Source organism: Carassius gibelio, chromosome B10, assembly GCF_023724105.1.
Source record: "Carassius gibelio isolate Cgi1373 ecotype wild population from Czech Republic chromosome B10, carGib1.2-hapl.c, whole genome shotgun sequence".
In the NCBI taxonomy this organism is placed as follows: Eukaryota; Metazoa; Chordata; class Actinopteri; order Cypriniformes; family Cyprinidae; genus Carassius; species Carassius gibelio.
Window position 1 is genome coordinate 11,718,799 of NC_068405.1, and position 13,309 is coordinate 11,732,107.

Consider the following 13,309-nt stretch of genomic DNA (forward strand, 5'->3'; position numbering starts at 1 on the left):
AAGTTGCAATTTATTCTGATTCGAATGAAAACGTGTAAATTGTTATATAAAGTAAACATGAAGCTGCACCCCTAAACACAACCCTCAGTGGGGTGTAATTAGGTTGTACAAATGTCGGCAATTTTCCAAAACTTAAAACAGTCATGAATTGTCAAGACACTGTGTTGGATTAATTTGGTTCTTTCTGGTGGATGTCTTAATCGTGTTTTTACGTTTTAGTGCTTCAAATTAATTTGCATTTAAAATAAATGCAATCGAAATAATATGCAAAACAGAAAATCCTCTACTCTGTGCCAAGAAGAAGCACAGGTAATTAAAATGCCAAATGGAAAGCCGAAAACTAATATCAGTCTCTATTATTATTATTATTACTACTATTATTATTATTATTATTAATAATAAAATTGACTGCCCTGAATGATCGGTCCAAATACCGTTCCAGTCTTCCGTACGCGTCCCCCCCACACACACCTCCCTTATTAAATTTTAAAATCTATGACCTATTCACAGTTTTACTGTGGAGCTTTTAAGCATATCATTATTTTGTAATAACAAGTTTATGTTATGAACTGTTAATTGACCACTGATTTCTACAGATTTTGCATTTATCTTACTATGCGTAATGTCCTTCATTTGGACGACTTTGCCGTTTTACTAGATTATCCATGTGTTGATGTTGCTAAGTAATATTATTTTGTGGTGTGTTTTTGCTTCGCTTTTGTATTCTGGTAGGTTATGGCATAGTTTTAGCACATGGTGTCACTACAGACCGTCAGATAATGGTTTAGCCTTTACTCTGTAGCCTCTCTCTCTCCCTCTCTCTCAGAATCTTGGTGTTAGTGTGTTTGCATTTCAGACATGATGGTTTCTATTTCGTCTCGTGCTTCCTGAATGCAAAAGAGAAATACTCGTGTTCACCTTTTTTTGTCTTCAGGCCACTTGTGAATGACCATCATGGATTTTACGGGATATCTCAAATGTGGATTGATGTTTTTCCTTTTTACGTTGGATTCTGCGTTTGCTCAGATCGCCTATTCCGTACCGGAAGAGGTAAATAAGGGGACAGTTGTTGGGAATATAGCGAGAGACCTGAACTTAAATGTTCATGAACTGGAATCTCGTATGTTTGAGATTGTGACTGGATCAAATAAGAAGTATTTTGATGTTAATCTGAAAACTGGCGCTCTGTTTGTTAATGAAAGAATTGACCGCGAAGAGTTATGTTTGTCGAATCAGAAATGCTCTTTGAATATAGAGGCCCTTGCTAAAAATCCTCATCATCTTTACAGAGTGGAGATTAAGATCTTGGATATAAACGACAATGCGCCACATTTTCCTGTTAAAGAATTTACTGTGAATATTAGTGAAAACGCAAGCCCTGGAGAGAGATTTCCTCTCCCTGTAGCCGAGGACTCTGATGTTGGCAGTAATTCGCTGAAAGAGTACAAACTGAGTCCGAATGAACATTTCAGTCTAGATACACAGAGTGAAGACCAGAGTGTGTCTGCTGAGTTAGTGCTGAACAAAGCTTTAGATCGAGAGAAGCAAGCGACAATTAAGTTAGTTCTCACTGGAGTAGATGGAGGAAAGCCACCTAAATCGGGAACATTAAATATTTTTATAAACGTCATGGATGTCAATGACAATAATCCAGTGTTTAGTCAACCTCTTTACAAAGTCAAATTGAGGGAAAATGTTGCTACTGGTACTACAATTTTATCCGTGTTTGCTTCTGATTTGGATGAAGGAATAAACCGCGAAATTCAGTACTCGATTGTTGATCATATGAAAAAGCAAGACCTATTTACCATTATCCCTGAGACTGGTGATATTGTAGTAAAAGGGCAGATAGATTACGAGGAAAATCCAGCGATTGAGTTACGAGTGCAAGCGAAAGATAAAGGCAGCCCACCGAGGAGCACACAATGTAAAATTTTAATAGAAGTTGTCGATGAAAATGACAATGCACCAGAAATAACTGTGACTTCACTTCTTGAGAGTGTGAAAGAAGGCACAAAATCAGGAACTGCAGTTGCTTTAGTCACGGTGTCTGATAAAGATGGAGGTAAAAATGGCATTGTACACTGTGCTCTGAAAGGCTCGTTTCCTTTCAAACTGGAGACGTCATATAACAATCACTATTCTCTAGTGGTAGATGGACACCTGGACAGAGAGAGTGTTTCTCTGTATAACATCACAATTACAGCTGCAGATGAAGGAACTCCGTCTCTTTCCAGCAGCACTGTTATAACTGTTCATATCTCTGATGTTAATGACAATGCTCCACATTTCCCCGCGCCCGTTATTAACGCTTTTCTAAGTGAGAATGGTCAAGCTGGAGGACTCGTGACAAAAGTGTCAGCTGATGATTCAGACACTGGTGAAAACGCAGAACTTTCATATTCACTGTTAGACAGTTCCAGCTCCAGTGTTCCTATAACAACACTGATAAATATAAACTCTTTAAGTGGAGAAATATTCAGTTTACAGTCATTTAATCACGAAGAAACAAAAAGATTCCAGTTTCATGTCATGGCAACAGACTCTGGTGTTCCTCCTCTGAGCAGCAATGCGACTGTAAATGTGTTTATTCTGGATGAGAATGACAACAGTCCAGTTATTTTACCGCCTTATTCTGAACCTGGATCAGTTAATAGTGAGAACATTCCCTACTCTGCTGAAGCGGGATACTTTGTAGCCAAGATCAGAGCTGTTGATGCTGACTCTGGATATAACGCACTTCTGTCTTATCATCTAACTGAACCCAAAGGAACGAATCTTTTCCGCATTGGAAGCAGCTCTGGAGAAATAAAGACTAAGAGACGAATGAGTGACAATGACTTAAAAACTCACCCACTTCTCATCACAGTGTCTGATAATGGAGAGCCATCACTCTCAGCGACTATGTCCATGGATGTTGTGGTTGTTGAGAGTCTGGATGACATAGAGACATCATTCAGAGAAGTTCCTGTTAAAGAGGAGAGTTTTTCAGATCTGAATCTGTATCTGCTCATCGCTATTGTCTCAGTATCAGTCATCTTTTTACTGAGTCTGGTGGGTTTGATAGCAGCTAAATGCTACAGGACAGACGGCAGTTTCAGCAGGTACAGCGCTCCAGTGATCAGCACACATCCAGACGGAAGCTGGTCCTTCTCTAAATCCACACAACAGTACGATGTGTGTTTCAGTTCAGACACAATAAAGAGTGATGTAGTCGTTTTCCCTTCACCGTTTCCGCCAGCAGAAGCGGAGTTGATCAGCATTAATGGAGAAGATACTTTTACGCGAACTCAAACTCTTCCGAGTACTGAGAAGGTAAGACGATTTTAGAACCCTAGTTCTGTAAAAAAAATATAATAATAATAATAAAGATTTAAATTCTTTGGAGATTATATAAGTATTTTTGTTGTTTATTTACTAATTTATTGTTAGAGTAGTTGATGCATTGGATTTGAAATTACCTTCGATTTGAGTCAAGCTGTTGCTGTCGCTTATTTTAGTTAATTTCGCTGAACGACATTCCATTGCCTTTGTCGTATTTGCTATTATTAAGTGACTGAATAGTCAAGTATAAATAAATGGTAATAGACAAAATGCAATTAAATGCGCTTTATGAATAACAAACACAATATCGAAGTCTTAAGGTGGTGTTTTCCTAACAGTTTTCAGCACCATGGACAATGAACATTTCGTCCTCGCTTTTCTTTCCGTACATTTTGGTCATCACGGTTAGATGTTGAGACATATATTTTGTACGAATTAACCAACATAATGTATTCCCTCTTTAACAAGTGCTGAGGATATTTACAGATATTTACAGTAAGTGTGTTGATTGCATTCATAATTTGCAATTAACAAATTCCATTCTTTTAAAGCATACATTCATAGGGTGGAAAATTGCTATTTAAAGAAAATATCTTCAGTAATTATGCAGTTAAAACGCGCAATGTCGCTGCAGACCACGAATTCGAAGCACTCCTTTTATTAAAATGAGGCCCCTCCCTTACAGTGGAAGAGCAACCACATATAGACTACACTGTCATGTGGAAATGATATGGTATTATACAGGCTTCAGAGACTAATGTTCTGGCAGCAGCAAGACAAAAAATAAATAAAATAAAACTACCTTTTTTAAAAACAGATTAATATTTGAGGCTTCGAGGACAGTTATGGATATCTTAAGATATTTGTGCGTCATAACAGCTCTGCATTTTTGTTTATGGCGATCTTCATGCGGCAAGATTATCTATTCGGTCTCGGAGGAAGTAAATAAGGGAACTGTTGTTGGAAATATAGCAAAGGATCTCAAGATCAGTGTTCAGGAGCTGGAACCTCGTATCTTGCAGCTTGTGTCTGGATCCAACAGGAAATATTTTGGTGTGAATTTAAAAACGGGAGCGTTGTTTGTGAATGAAAGAATTGACCGGGAGGAGTTATGCTTCGCTCTTCAGCAGTGTGCTCTTAATGTGGAGGCTGTTGTTCAAAATCCTCATAGTCTTTATCGAATTGAAATTAATGTTCTGGATGTTAATGATATTGCTCCATATTTTGTGGACAGCGTTATAACGATAAACATTACAGAGGATGTTTTTCCGGGGGAGAGATTTCATCTTCCTGTAGCTGAAGATAACGACATTGGCATTAATGCACTGAAAGACTACAAACTGAGCAAGAATGAACACTTTTCTATTGACGTGCAAACTGAAGAGCAGAGTGTTTCTGCTGAATTAGTGCTCCAAAAACCTTTAGATCGTGAAAAACAATCGGTAATTCCTCTTGTACTGACAGCGGTTGATGGAGGAAAACCTGCAAAGTCTGGCACATTAAGTGTAATAGTTAATGTAATTGATATAAATGACAACAAGCCTGTCTTCAGCAAACCATTGTACAAGATAAAGGTGAGAGAAAGTGTTTCTGTTGGTACAAGAATCATCTCTTTGACTGCTACTGATTTGGATGAGGGCACCAACAGTGACATTATTTACTCAATAGCTGAACATGGAAACATAAAAAAGCAAAGTCTATTCACTGTGGTTCCTGAAACTGGGGACATTGTTGTGAATGGTCAAATAGACCATGAGATAAATGCTGCAATTGAATTGCGAGTTCAGGCGAGAGATAAAGGCAGCCCACCAAAGAGCACACAATGTAAAGTTTTAATTGAAGTTATGGATGAAAATGATAATGCACCTGAGATAATTGTGATGACTCTGTTGGGAAGTCTGAAAGAAGACACAAAGTCAGGAACTGCAGTTGCTTTAGTCACGGTGTCTGATAAAGATGGAGGTAAAAATGGCATTGTACATTGTGCTCTGAAAGGCTCATTTCCTTTCAAACTGGAGATGTCATATAACAATCACTATTCTCTAGTGGTAGATGGACCTCTGGACAGAGAGAGTGTTTCTCTGTATAACATCACAATTACAGCTGCAGATGAAGGAACTCCATCTCTTTCCAGCAGCACTGTTATAACTGTTCATATCTCTGATGTTAATGACAATGCTCCACATTTCCCCGCGCCCGTTATTAATGCTTTTCTAAGTGAGAATGGTCAAGCTGGAGGTCTCGTGACAAAAGTGTCAGCTGATGATTCAGACACTGGTGAAAACGCAGAACTTTCATATTCACTGTTAGACAGTTCCAGCTCCAGTGTTCCTATAACAACACTGATAAATATAAACTCTTTAAGTGGAGAAATATTCAGTTTACAGTCATTTAATCACGAAGAAACAAAAAGATTCCAGTTTCAAGTTATGGCAACAGACTCTGGTGTTCCTCCTCTGAGCAGCAATGCGACTGTAAATGTGTTTATTCTGGATAAGAATGACAACAGTCCAGTTATTTTACCGCCTTATTCTGAACCTGGATCAGTTAATAGTGAGAACATTCCCTACTCTGCTGAAGCGGGATACTTTGTAGCCAAGATCAGAGCTGTTGATGCTGACTCTGGATATAACGCACTTCTGTCTTATCATCTAACTGAACCCAAAGGAACGAATCTTTTCCGCATTGGAAGCAGCACTGGAGAAATAAAGACTAAGAGACGAATGAGTGACAATGACTTAAAAACTCACCCACTTCTCATCACAGTGTCTGATAATGGAGAGCCATCACTCTCAGCGACTATGTCCATGGATGTTGTGGTTGTTGAGAGTCTGGATGACATAGAGACATCATTCAGAGAAGTTCCTGTTAAAGAGGAGAGTTTTTCAGATCTGAATCTGTATCTGCTCATCGCTATTGTCTCAGTATCAGTCATCTTTTTACTGAGTCTGATGGGTTTGATAGCAGCTAAATGCTACAGGACAGACGGCAGTTTCAGCAGGTACAGCGCTCCAGTGATCAGCACACATCCAGACGGAAGCTGGTCCTTCTCTAAATCCACTCAACAGTACGATGTGTGTTTCAGTTCAGACACAATAAAGAGTGATGTAGTCGTGTTTCCTTCGACCTTTCCACTGCCAGATGCAGAGCTAATCAGCATTAATGAAGGAGACACTTTTGATAGGACTCAAACACTTCCAAGCACTACCAAGGTAAGATAAAACATAAATTTCACAGTTCAAAAACATCAAGTGAACTTTTTGTAGCTTAGTAAAGCTTTTCTACTTTATCAAGTAAATTTGTGATTTTAGTACATGGAACATTTCAACTTCACATTTCATTCCAAAGGCCATAATTTAGGGCATTGTGGCCTCTCATTTTTCAGTTGTATAGGCAATTGTGCATGTTCACACGAATGTGTACACACAGTCTGCTAGTTTTCTGCTTGCATATCTGTCTCTGCTCAATCTTGTGCTCTTTTAGCAGAACTTTAACATCTGTATATTAATTTCTATAATTTTTCGCAACACAGGAGGTTTGTCTCACTTATCACTTATACACTTTTATAAAGAGTATGGCGTGTAATTTCTTTCTTTATGTATTTGATTAAAATCAATCAAATACACTTTTTCAATAAACTAATGTTTTCAACATTTAGCAAAATAATTTCAAAGGATTCTGGGTACACTTTAAGTGTGTTGCAAATGTATTCAGAGTATCCAGTTTGCACGTCCTGATTTTGCCAAGTCCGATGTGTTCGTTGGTCAACATATTTTGTTGACCCTGGAACAACATTTTACTCCAAAAATATATTCTTAACCATATCCCTACACCTAAACCTAACCTTAACCATGAGTAATCCCTAAAATCAGAGGAAATGATAGATGAATGACACTGATGTACAAGCACCAAACACTGATTTTAAGCATAAACTTCACAAAATCTATAAACTGGTTCTTTAAATCTGATTGGTTAATCACAATGTTGTTCCAGGGTCAACAACGATGTTGTCCCAGGAACATGTCTCACTTGGTAAAATCAAGTTAGGCATCCAGTTTCATAACACGAGAGAAAAAAATAAATAAAATAAATAAATAAAGGTTTCTCATGCTTTCTCTAACATTAACAGTTCGCCTGAATGTTTTAATAACTATTACAGTACTCAAACACAATACTTAACTGTATGCTGTTCTGACTTAGCCTACTATATTCTGAACTCCTGCGCGTTTGTTGTGCTTCTGTGTTGATATAGGTATAGATTATTCAGACTTCTGCAGACTAGCAAAGCTCCTTTGGTGTTATTCTAATTTACAATACGTGTTTTTTTTGTTTTTTTTTTTCGTTTTTTTAGTGGTGTTGTATGTTTATGTTCTCCGCATGGTGTCACTGTAGACCGCTTAACTTTAATAATTTCCATATCGTCTAAACTCCGCCTACGATTTCGCTGAGTGACGTGCAATAACCGAGCGTCACGGTCTGGATGCTTTTCGTGGCGTGTTTTCGTGAGTCTCATTCTTCATTGTGTCTACAGAGTTTGATGTTCCTTTGATCACCTTTGTATTGTTTTAACCACGTTGCCATCTCAAACGGAAGGATGGCAAACAGGAAGGACATAAGGTTCCCACATACTACTTTCCTCTGGCTCGTGATATGTGTTTCAGTGCCAGTGGATGCACAGATTGTCTACTCCGTGTCTGAGGAAGTAAATATCGGAACTGTCGTCGGAAATTTGGTGAAGGACATGAATTTAAACGTCCAGGATTTGGAATCGCGCGCATTTCAGCTTGTGTTCGGCACGAGGACGAGGTATTTTGATGTGAATCTGAAATCTGGCGTCTTGTACGTTGCTGAAAGAATTGACCGCGAGCAACTGTGTCCTAATACTCCATCCTGTTCCTTAAATTTTGAGGCGATAGTAAACCATCCTCTCAGTCTGAGTAGAGTGATAGTTAATGTTAATGATGTGAATGACAATTCTCCTGTATTCCCTGTTGAAACTCAAATTTTGAATATCTCTGAATCAGTGCAGCCAGGAGCTACATTTTCCTTGATCAATGCAGTGGATGAAGACGTAGGGACTTTCTCTATTAAAAGCTACAAACTGAGTTCTAATGAACATTTCTCATTAGAAGTAAACCAGGGTGGTGAACATGGGATGGCTGCAGAGCTAATCCTTCGAAAAGCTTTAGATAGAGAGAAAGAACCTGTAATTAGACTAATATTGACTTCTTTTGATGGAGGGAAGCCACCCAGGTCGGGCACATTGCAAATAATTGTCAATGTTTTAGATATTAATGATAATGCTCCAGTGTTTAGCAGTTCTCTTTATAAAGTCCATGTGACAGAAAACACACCAAAAGGAACTAAGATTATCAAACTCAATGCCACTGACATGGATGAAGGTCCAAATGGGGAGGTAACATATTTATTTAGCAGTCATGGTCAGGAAAAAAATCTTGATGTATTTGCAATCAGCCCTGATTCAGGGGAGCTCAAGGTAAAAGGAAATATAGATTTTGAGGACAAAGCTTTTTATGAACTTAGAATAGAGGCCCATGATAAGGGGCTTTCCCCGATGACGGTTAATTGTAAAGTACTAATTGAAGTCATAGATGTTAATGACAATGCACCAGAAATAGTAATAACGTCCCTGCTGTCTTCTTTAAGGGAAGATGCAAAAACTGGCACTGCTGTGGCTCTGGTCACAGTTTCTGATAAGGATGGTGGACTGAATGGGAAAGTGAGTTGTAAGCTACTGGGAAATGTACCTTTCAAACTTGAGTCTTCCTACAATAATTATTACTCTGTCGTTTTGGAAGGCCAGCTTGACAGAGAAAACATCTCAAAGTATAATGTAACCCTTGTAGCTGTCGATGAAGGAACCCCACCACTTTCCAGCAGCACTGTTATAACTGTACATATCTCTGATGTTAATGACAATGCTCCACATTTCCCCGCGCCCGTTATTAACGCTTTTCTAAGTGAGAATGGTCAAGCTGGAGGTCTCGTGACAAAAGTGTCAGCTGATGATGCAGACACTGGTGAAAACGCAGAACTTTCATATTCACTGTTAGACAGTTCCAGCTCCAGTGTTCCTATAACAACTCTGATAAATATAAACTCTTTAAGTGGAGAAATATTCAGTTTACAGTCATTTAATCACGAAGAAACAAAAAGATTCCAGTTTCATGTCATGGCAACAGACTCTGGCGTTCCTCCTCTGAGCAGCAATGCGACTGTAAATGTGTTTATTCTGGATGAGAATGACAACAGTCCAGTTATTTTACCGCCTTATTCTGAACCTGGATCAGTTAATAGTGAGAACATTCCCTACTCTGCTGAAGCGGGATACTTTGTAGCCAAGATCAGAGCTGTTGATGCTGACTCTGGATATAACGCACTTCTGTCTTATCATCTAACTGAACCCAAAGGAACGAATCTCTTCCGCATTGGAAGCAGCTCTGGAGAAATAAAGACTAAGAGACGAATGAGTGACAATGATTTAAAAACTCACCCACTTCTCATCACAGTGTCTGATAATGGAGAGCCATCACTCTCAGCGACTATGTCCATGGATGTTGTAGTTGTTGAGAGTCTGGATGACATAAAGACATCATTCAGAGAAGTTCCTGTTAAAGAGGAGAGTTTTTCAGATCTGAATCTTTTTCTGCTCATCGCTATTATCTCAGTAACAATAATTTTTTTACTAAGTCTTGTGGGTTTGATAGCAGTTAAATGCTACAGGACAGACGGCAGTTTCAGCAGGTACAGCGCTCCAGTGATCAGCACACATCCAGACGGAAGCTGGTCCTACTCCAAATCGACACAACAATATGACGTTTGTTTTAGTTCGGACACAATGAAGAGTGACATGGTGGTTTTCCCTTCGACATTTTCGCCTGCAGAGGCTGAACTTATCAGCATTCACGGAGAAGATACTTTTACACGAACCCAAACTCTTCCTACCACTGGGAAGGTGAGCATTATTTAAGACCTTAGTTTATAAAGTCAATGAAATTACACTTATATGGACTATTCGCATATTCACTGTATGCATGCTTTTTTTTAATAGTGGAATATTAGCGCATGTTTAGATGTGAAGCAAAAAAAAAATAATAAAAATTGTAGATGTGAAGCAAAACATCATTCACTTTTCTAGCTTGATATTATGCTGAAAATATGGTTCATGCACATGTGATGCAACTTGCAGCACGCCTGTGTTTACACTGAGTTTACCCAAAAATCAATTATTTCAATTTCCTTAATTTAAAATAAAAAAAGCAGTAGCTTTTTTTTTTTAATTTAAATTCACATTATTTCTATCACATTTATGATTGGAGTTTTTTTGTGTCAATCACTACCACAATTGGGATACCTCAAGCTTGTACATTGTGCAGTTTCAGAACCAGCAGTGCTGGACAGCGCCACCTCACTGCTATACAAGCTCATCAAGAGCTTAGTACCCTGCTCTCATATTGTGCTCAATCTTTAATGATTTGATTATTAATTAATCAAAGAAATCTGTTTTAATTATAACTCTTTAATGAAGTTAAACTGCAGTTGCAGATTGAAGCAGGTTGCAACAGCTATTCCCCAGTCTTCAAAGAGAATTTAAATGATGTTTAATAAGCTTCATTATTCTACTGCTTAGAATACTGATTTGAGTTGAGGTTTTATTTAAAGGTTTTTGAAAAGGAGTTCTGCATGTGAAAAAAGTTACTAAATGCTCTAGTTTTACACTTCTCACACTTTTTTCTGCATGTTCAGTGATGCTGCTAATGTATGGATAAACGTGTAAATGCATAAATGTAAATGTGTATGTTTATTGTGAGTCTTGAAATGGTCTCAGACTTACGCTCCATGTTTCTAGTAGTTTTGTCTAATAGTTAGTCATGCCTCTTGAGTCTTTTTCCCCGAGTCCTTGACAGAGGACAGGGATCAGGGCCTGTGTAAATTTCTGTGCAATTGGGTCAGTACTGGGTTCCGCTTTGCCTGGCTGGTTGAGGGAGATAGATGGATTAGAAGTCTGTGGGTCTCTGGACTGCTGGAGTGCTGCAGTCCCACCTGAATTATATTGAAGTCTCTCAATGCATTAATGAGAGGGACATGCTGCTGACTTTGTGAGAAAACCACACAGCAGATTTCATGCTGTGTAAAGCAACTGATCCTCATTTCCCTGTACTGTGCAACCCAGTTCATGTTATTGTGCATGTTTTTATTTGTTGTTTAATTAATATGTTTGTCATCACTTATGATGAAATTACATATGATTGGTCTATACGGCTTTGAACAATATCTTATGGTTCTTGTTCTTTCAAGGTCTCATTCTCTCTCTTTCTCCCTCTTCTGAACTTGTAAGATGGAATGATTCCTCTAGTGGCACGATGGCATTTTACTTCCCACGAGTGAGACTGCACTACTGAAGTTTGTGTTTATTTTGACAGACATTATTCTTTGTACAGTTATAAACTTGACATTTAGACTTTTGGTTTCTTGTAACAGAAATGTATAGTTTTACAGACTTCTTTAATAATTAGTAATTACTGTTTACTAGTGTGTCCATAACATATTTCAGCATGTGCAGGATGCATTTGCAAATGTAAGGGTAAAAGCAAAATGTAAAATTATTAGTACTTATTACTTCTAGCTAGAATGGCCCCTTATCTGGGGCAAGACGCCTTTTTACAGAATATATAAATTACTTTTCATGTCATTCTTATTAATACTTAAATGTTTCAATATTGTAAAATACAAAATCAGCTTTATCATTTCAAATTCTATTTTGTCAGTTCAGTTGAAAAATTCATTAACCAAGGACAGCTTAATCAGATTAGAAGAGATTAATCTGAAAGGTAAATTTATTCTTGATTTAAATACAGGCATATAAATATTTACATCTATTTCATAATTGTAAAACTGTGAATGCTTATTGAATGATTTCACTTAATTAGCCTACAGGTTCAAATTACAATAAGTATTTCATTTAATAATAATAATAATAATAATAATAATAATAATAATAATAATAATAATAATAATAAAATAGCAACAACATGCACATCATGTGCCCACTAACCAATCATTAACAAATAGACCAAAAAAAAAAAAAAAAAAATTACATAACACAATGTCATATATTATAATACATACAAAAATAACCACAATTAACCTCAAAACTCACAAATTTTTATATTTAGATGAAATAAAAAAAAAAATTACATTTTAGTAGTTATATGCATCATAAGTGTTAAAATGAGATTTTGTATCATATGCATTTTTTATGTTGTTTGTAAATTTTTTGGGAAAAATATGCTGTGCTCATTTATAGATACATCTACATGCAAATCAAGATTTAACAGGATCCCCTATCACCTTATTTCTCAGTCTGTGTGCATGAATGTCACCTGCTTTTTTCTTCTGCATATCACGTGTATTATTCATCTCGAGTCACATGGATTATGCTTCAGTTATTCACAGCTGGCTGAAGCAGTAATGTCATATGTTGTTTATGGGCCAACCTCAAGTATATTTGCAGAATGTACGAGGTTAACACAGGAAAGTAAATGAGCCTTTTCTGCTCTTGTATGCTATTCATTAGAATATATGCTTGGCAGAATCATGGATTTGAGTCAGTGCTTCAGCATTGTGAGAGACAGTGAGTCATAGTACAGACTGTGGGTAAATACAGACACTATCATCGCTTCAGTGTTATTTATTGTGAGCTGACTGTAAACGGCTAAGCCTGTTGTCAGCGCGCTGCAAGGCATGAACTGCGTGTCAGCTGGCTTCTGTTTCATCAGACAGAATGACCTGAACATTTTGTTAAGGTCACTGTTGGATTTCTGTCCCTCAGGATGGATGCATTTTTTATGAAACCGAGGTGCAGAGCACAACAAACAGATTGCATGAATGACGAATGTTTCACAACATCCCCATTTATCTCCGCAGGTTCTCTAAATTCCCGAAAGCTCAAATTTGAGACGAT

At 37.6% G+C, this 13,309-nt stretch overlaps 2 protein-coding genes across 14 annotated transcripts in view; both read left to right on the top strand.

The window, feature by feature from the left end:
* LOC127966758 (protocadherin alpha-C2) overlaps positions 1 to 13,309 on the top strand; it is a 60,804-nt gene that overhangs the window by 20,162 nt on the left and 27,333 nt on the right. Inside the window, exons 1-2 of one of the 13 annotated variants that reach the window (XM_052567985.1) lie at positions 7,833 to 10,089; positions 10,174 to 10,300. The exons of 9 other annotated variants lie outside the window; for them this stretch is intronic. In XM_052567985.1, coding sequence (XP_052423945.1) covers positions 7,919 to 10,089; positions 10,174 to 10,300 — 2,298 coding nt within the window. In that variant the 5' untranslated portion in view covers positions 7,833 to 7,918. Of the gene's footprint in view, positions 1 to 717; positions 3,316 to 6,577; positions 10,301 to 13,309 lie in introns of those variants that run through there. 3 more of the 13 variants (XM_052567980.1, XM_052567974.1, XM_052567988.1) reach the window with 3 other exon arrangements.
* Positions 4,033 to 6,545, top strand: LOC127966760 (protocadherin alpha-2-like). Its single transcript, XM_052567989.1, has one exon. It carries the CDS (start codon positions 4,170 to 4,172, stop codon positions 6,543 to 6,545), a length of 2,376 nt encoding a protein of 791 aa, XP_052423949.1. The 5' UTR covers positions 4,033 to 4,169.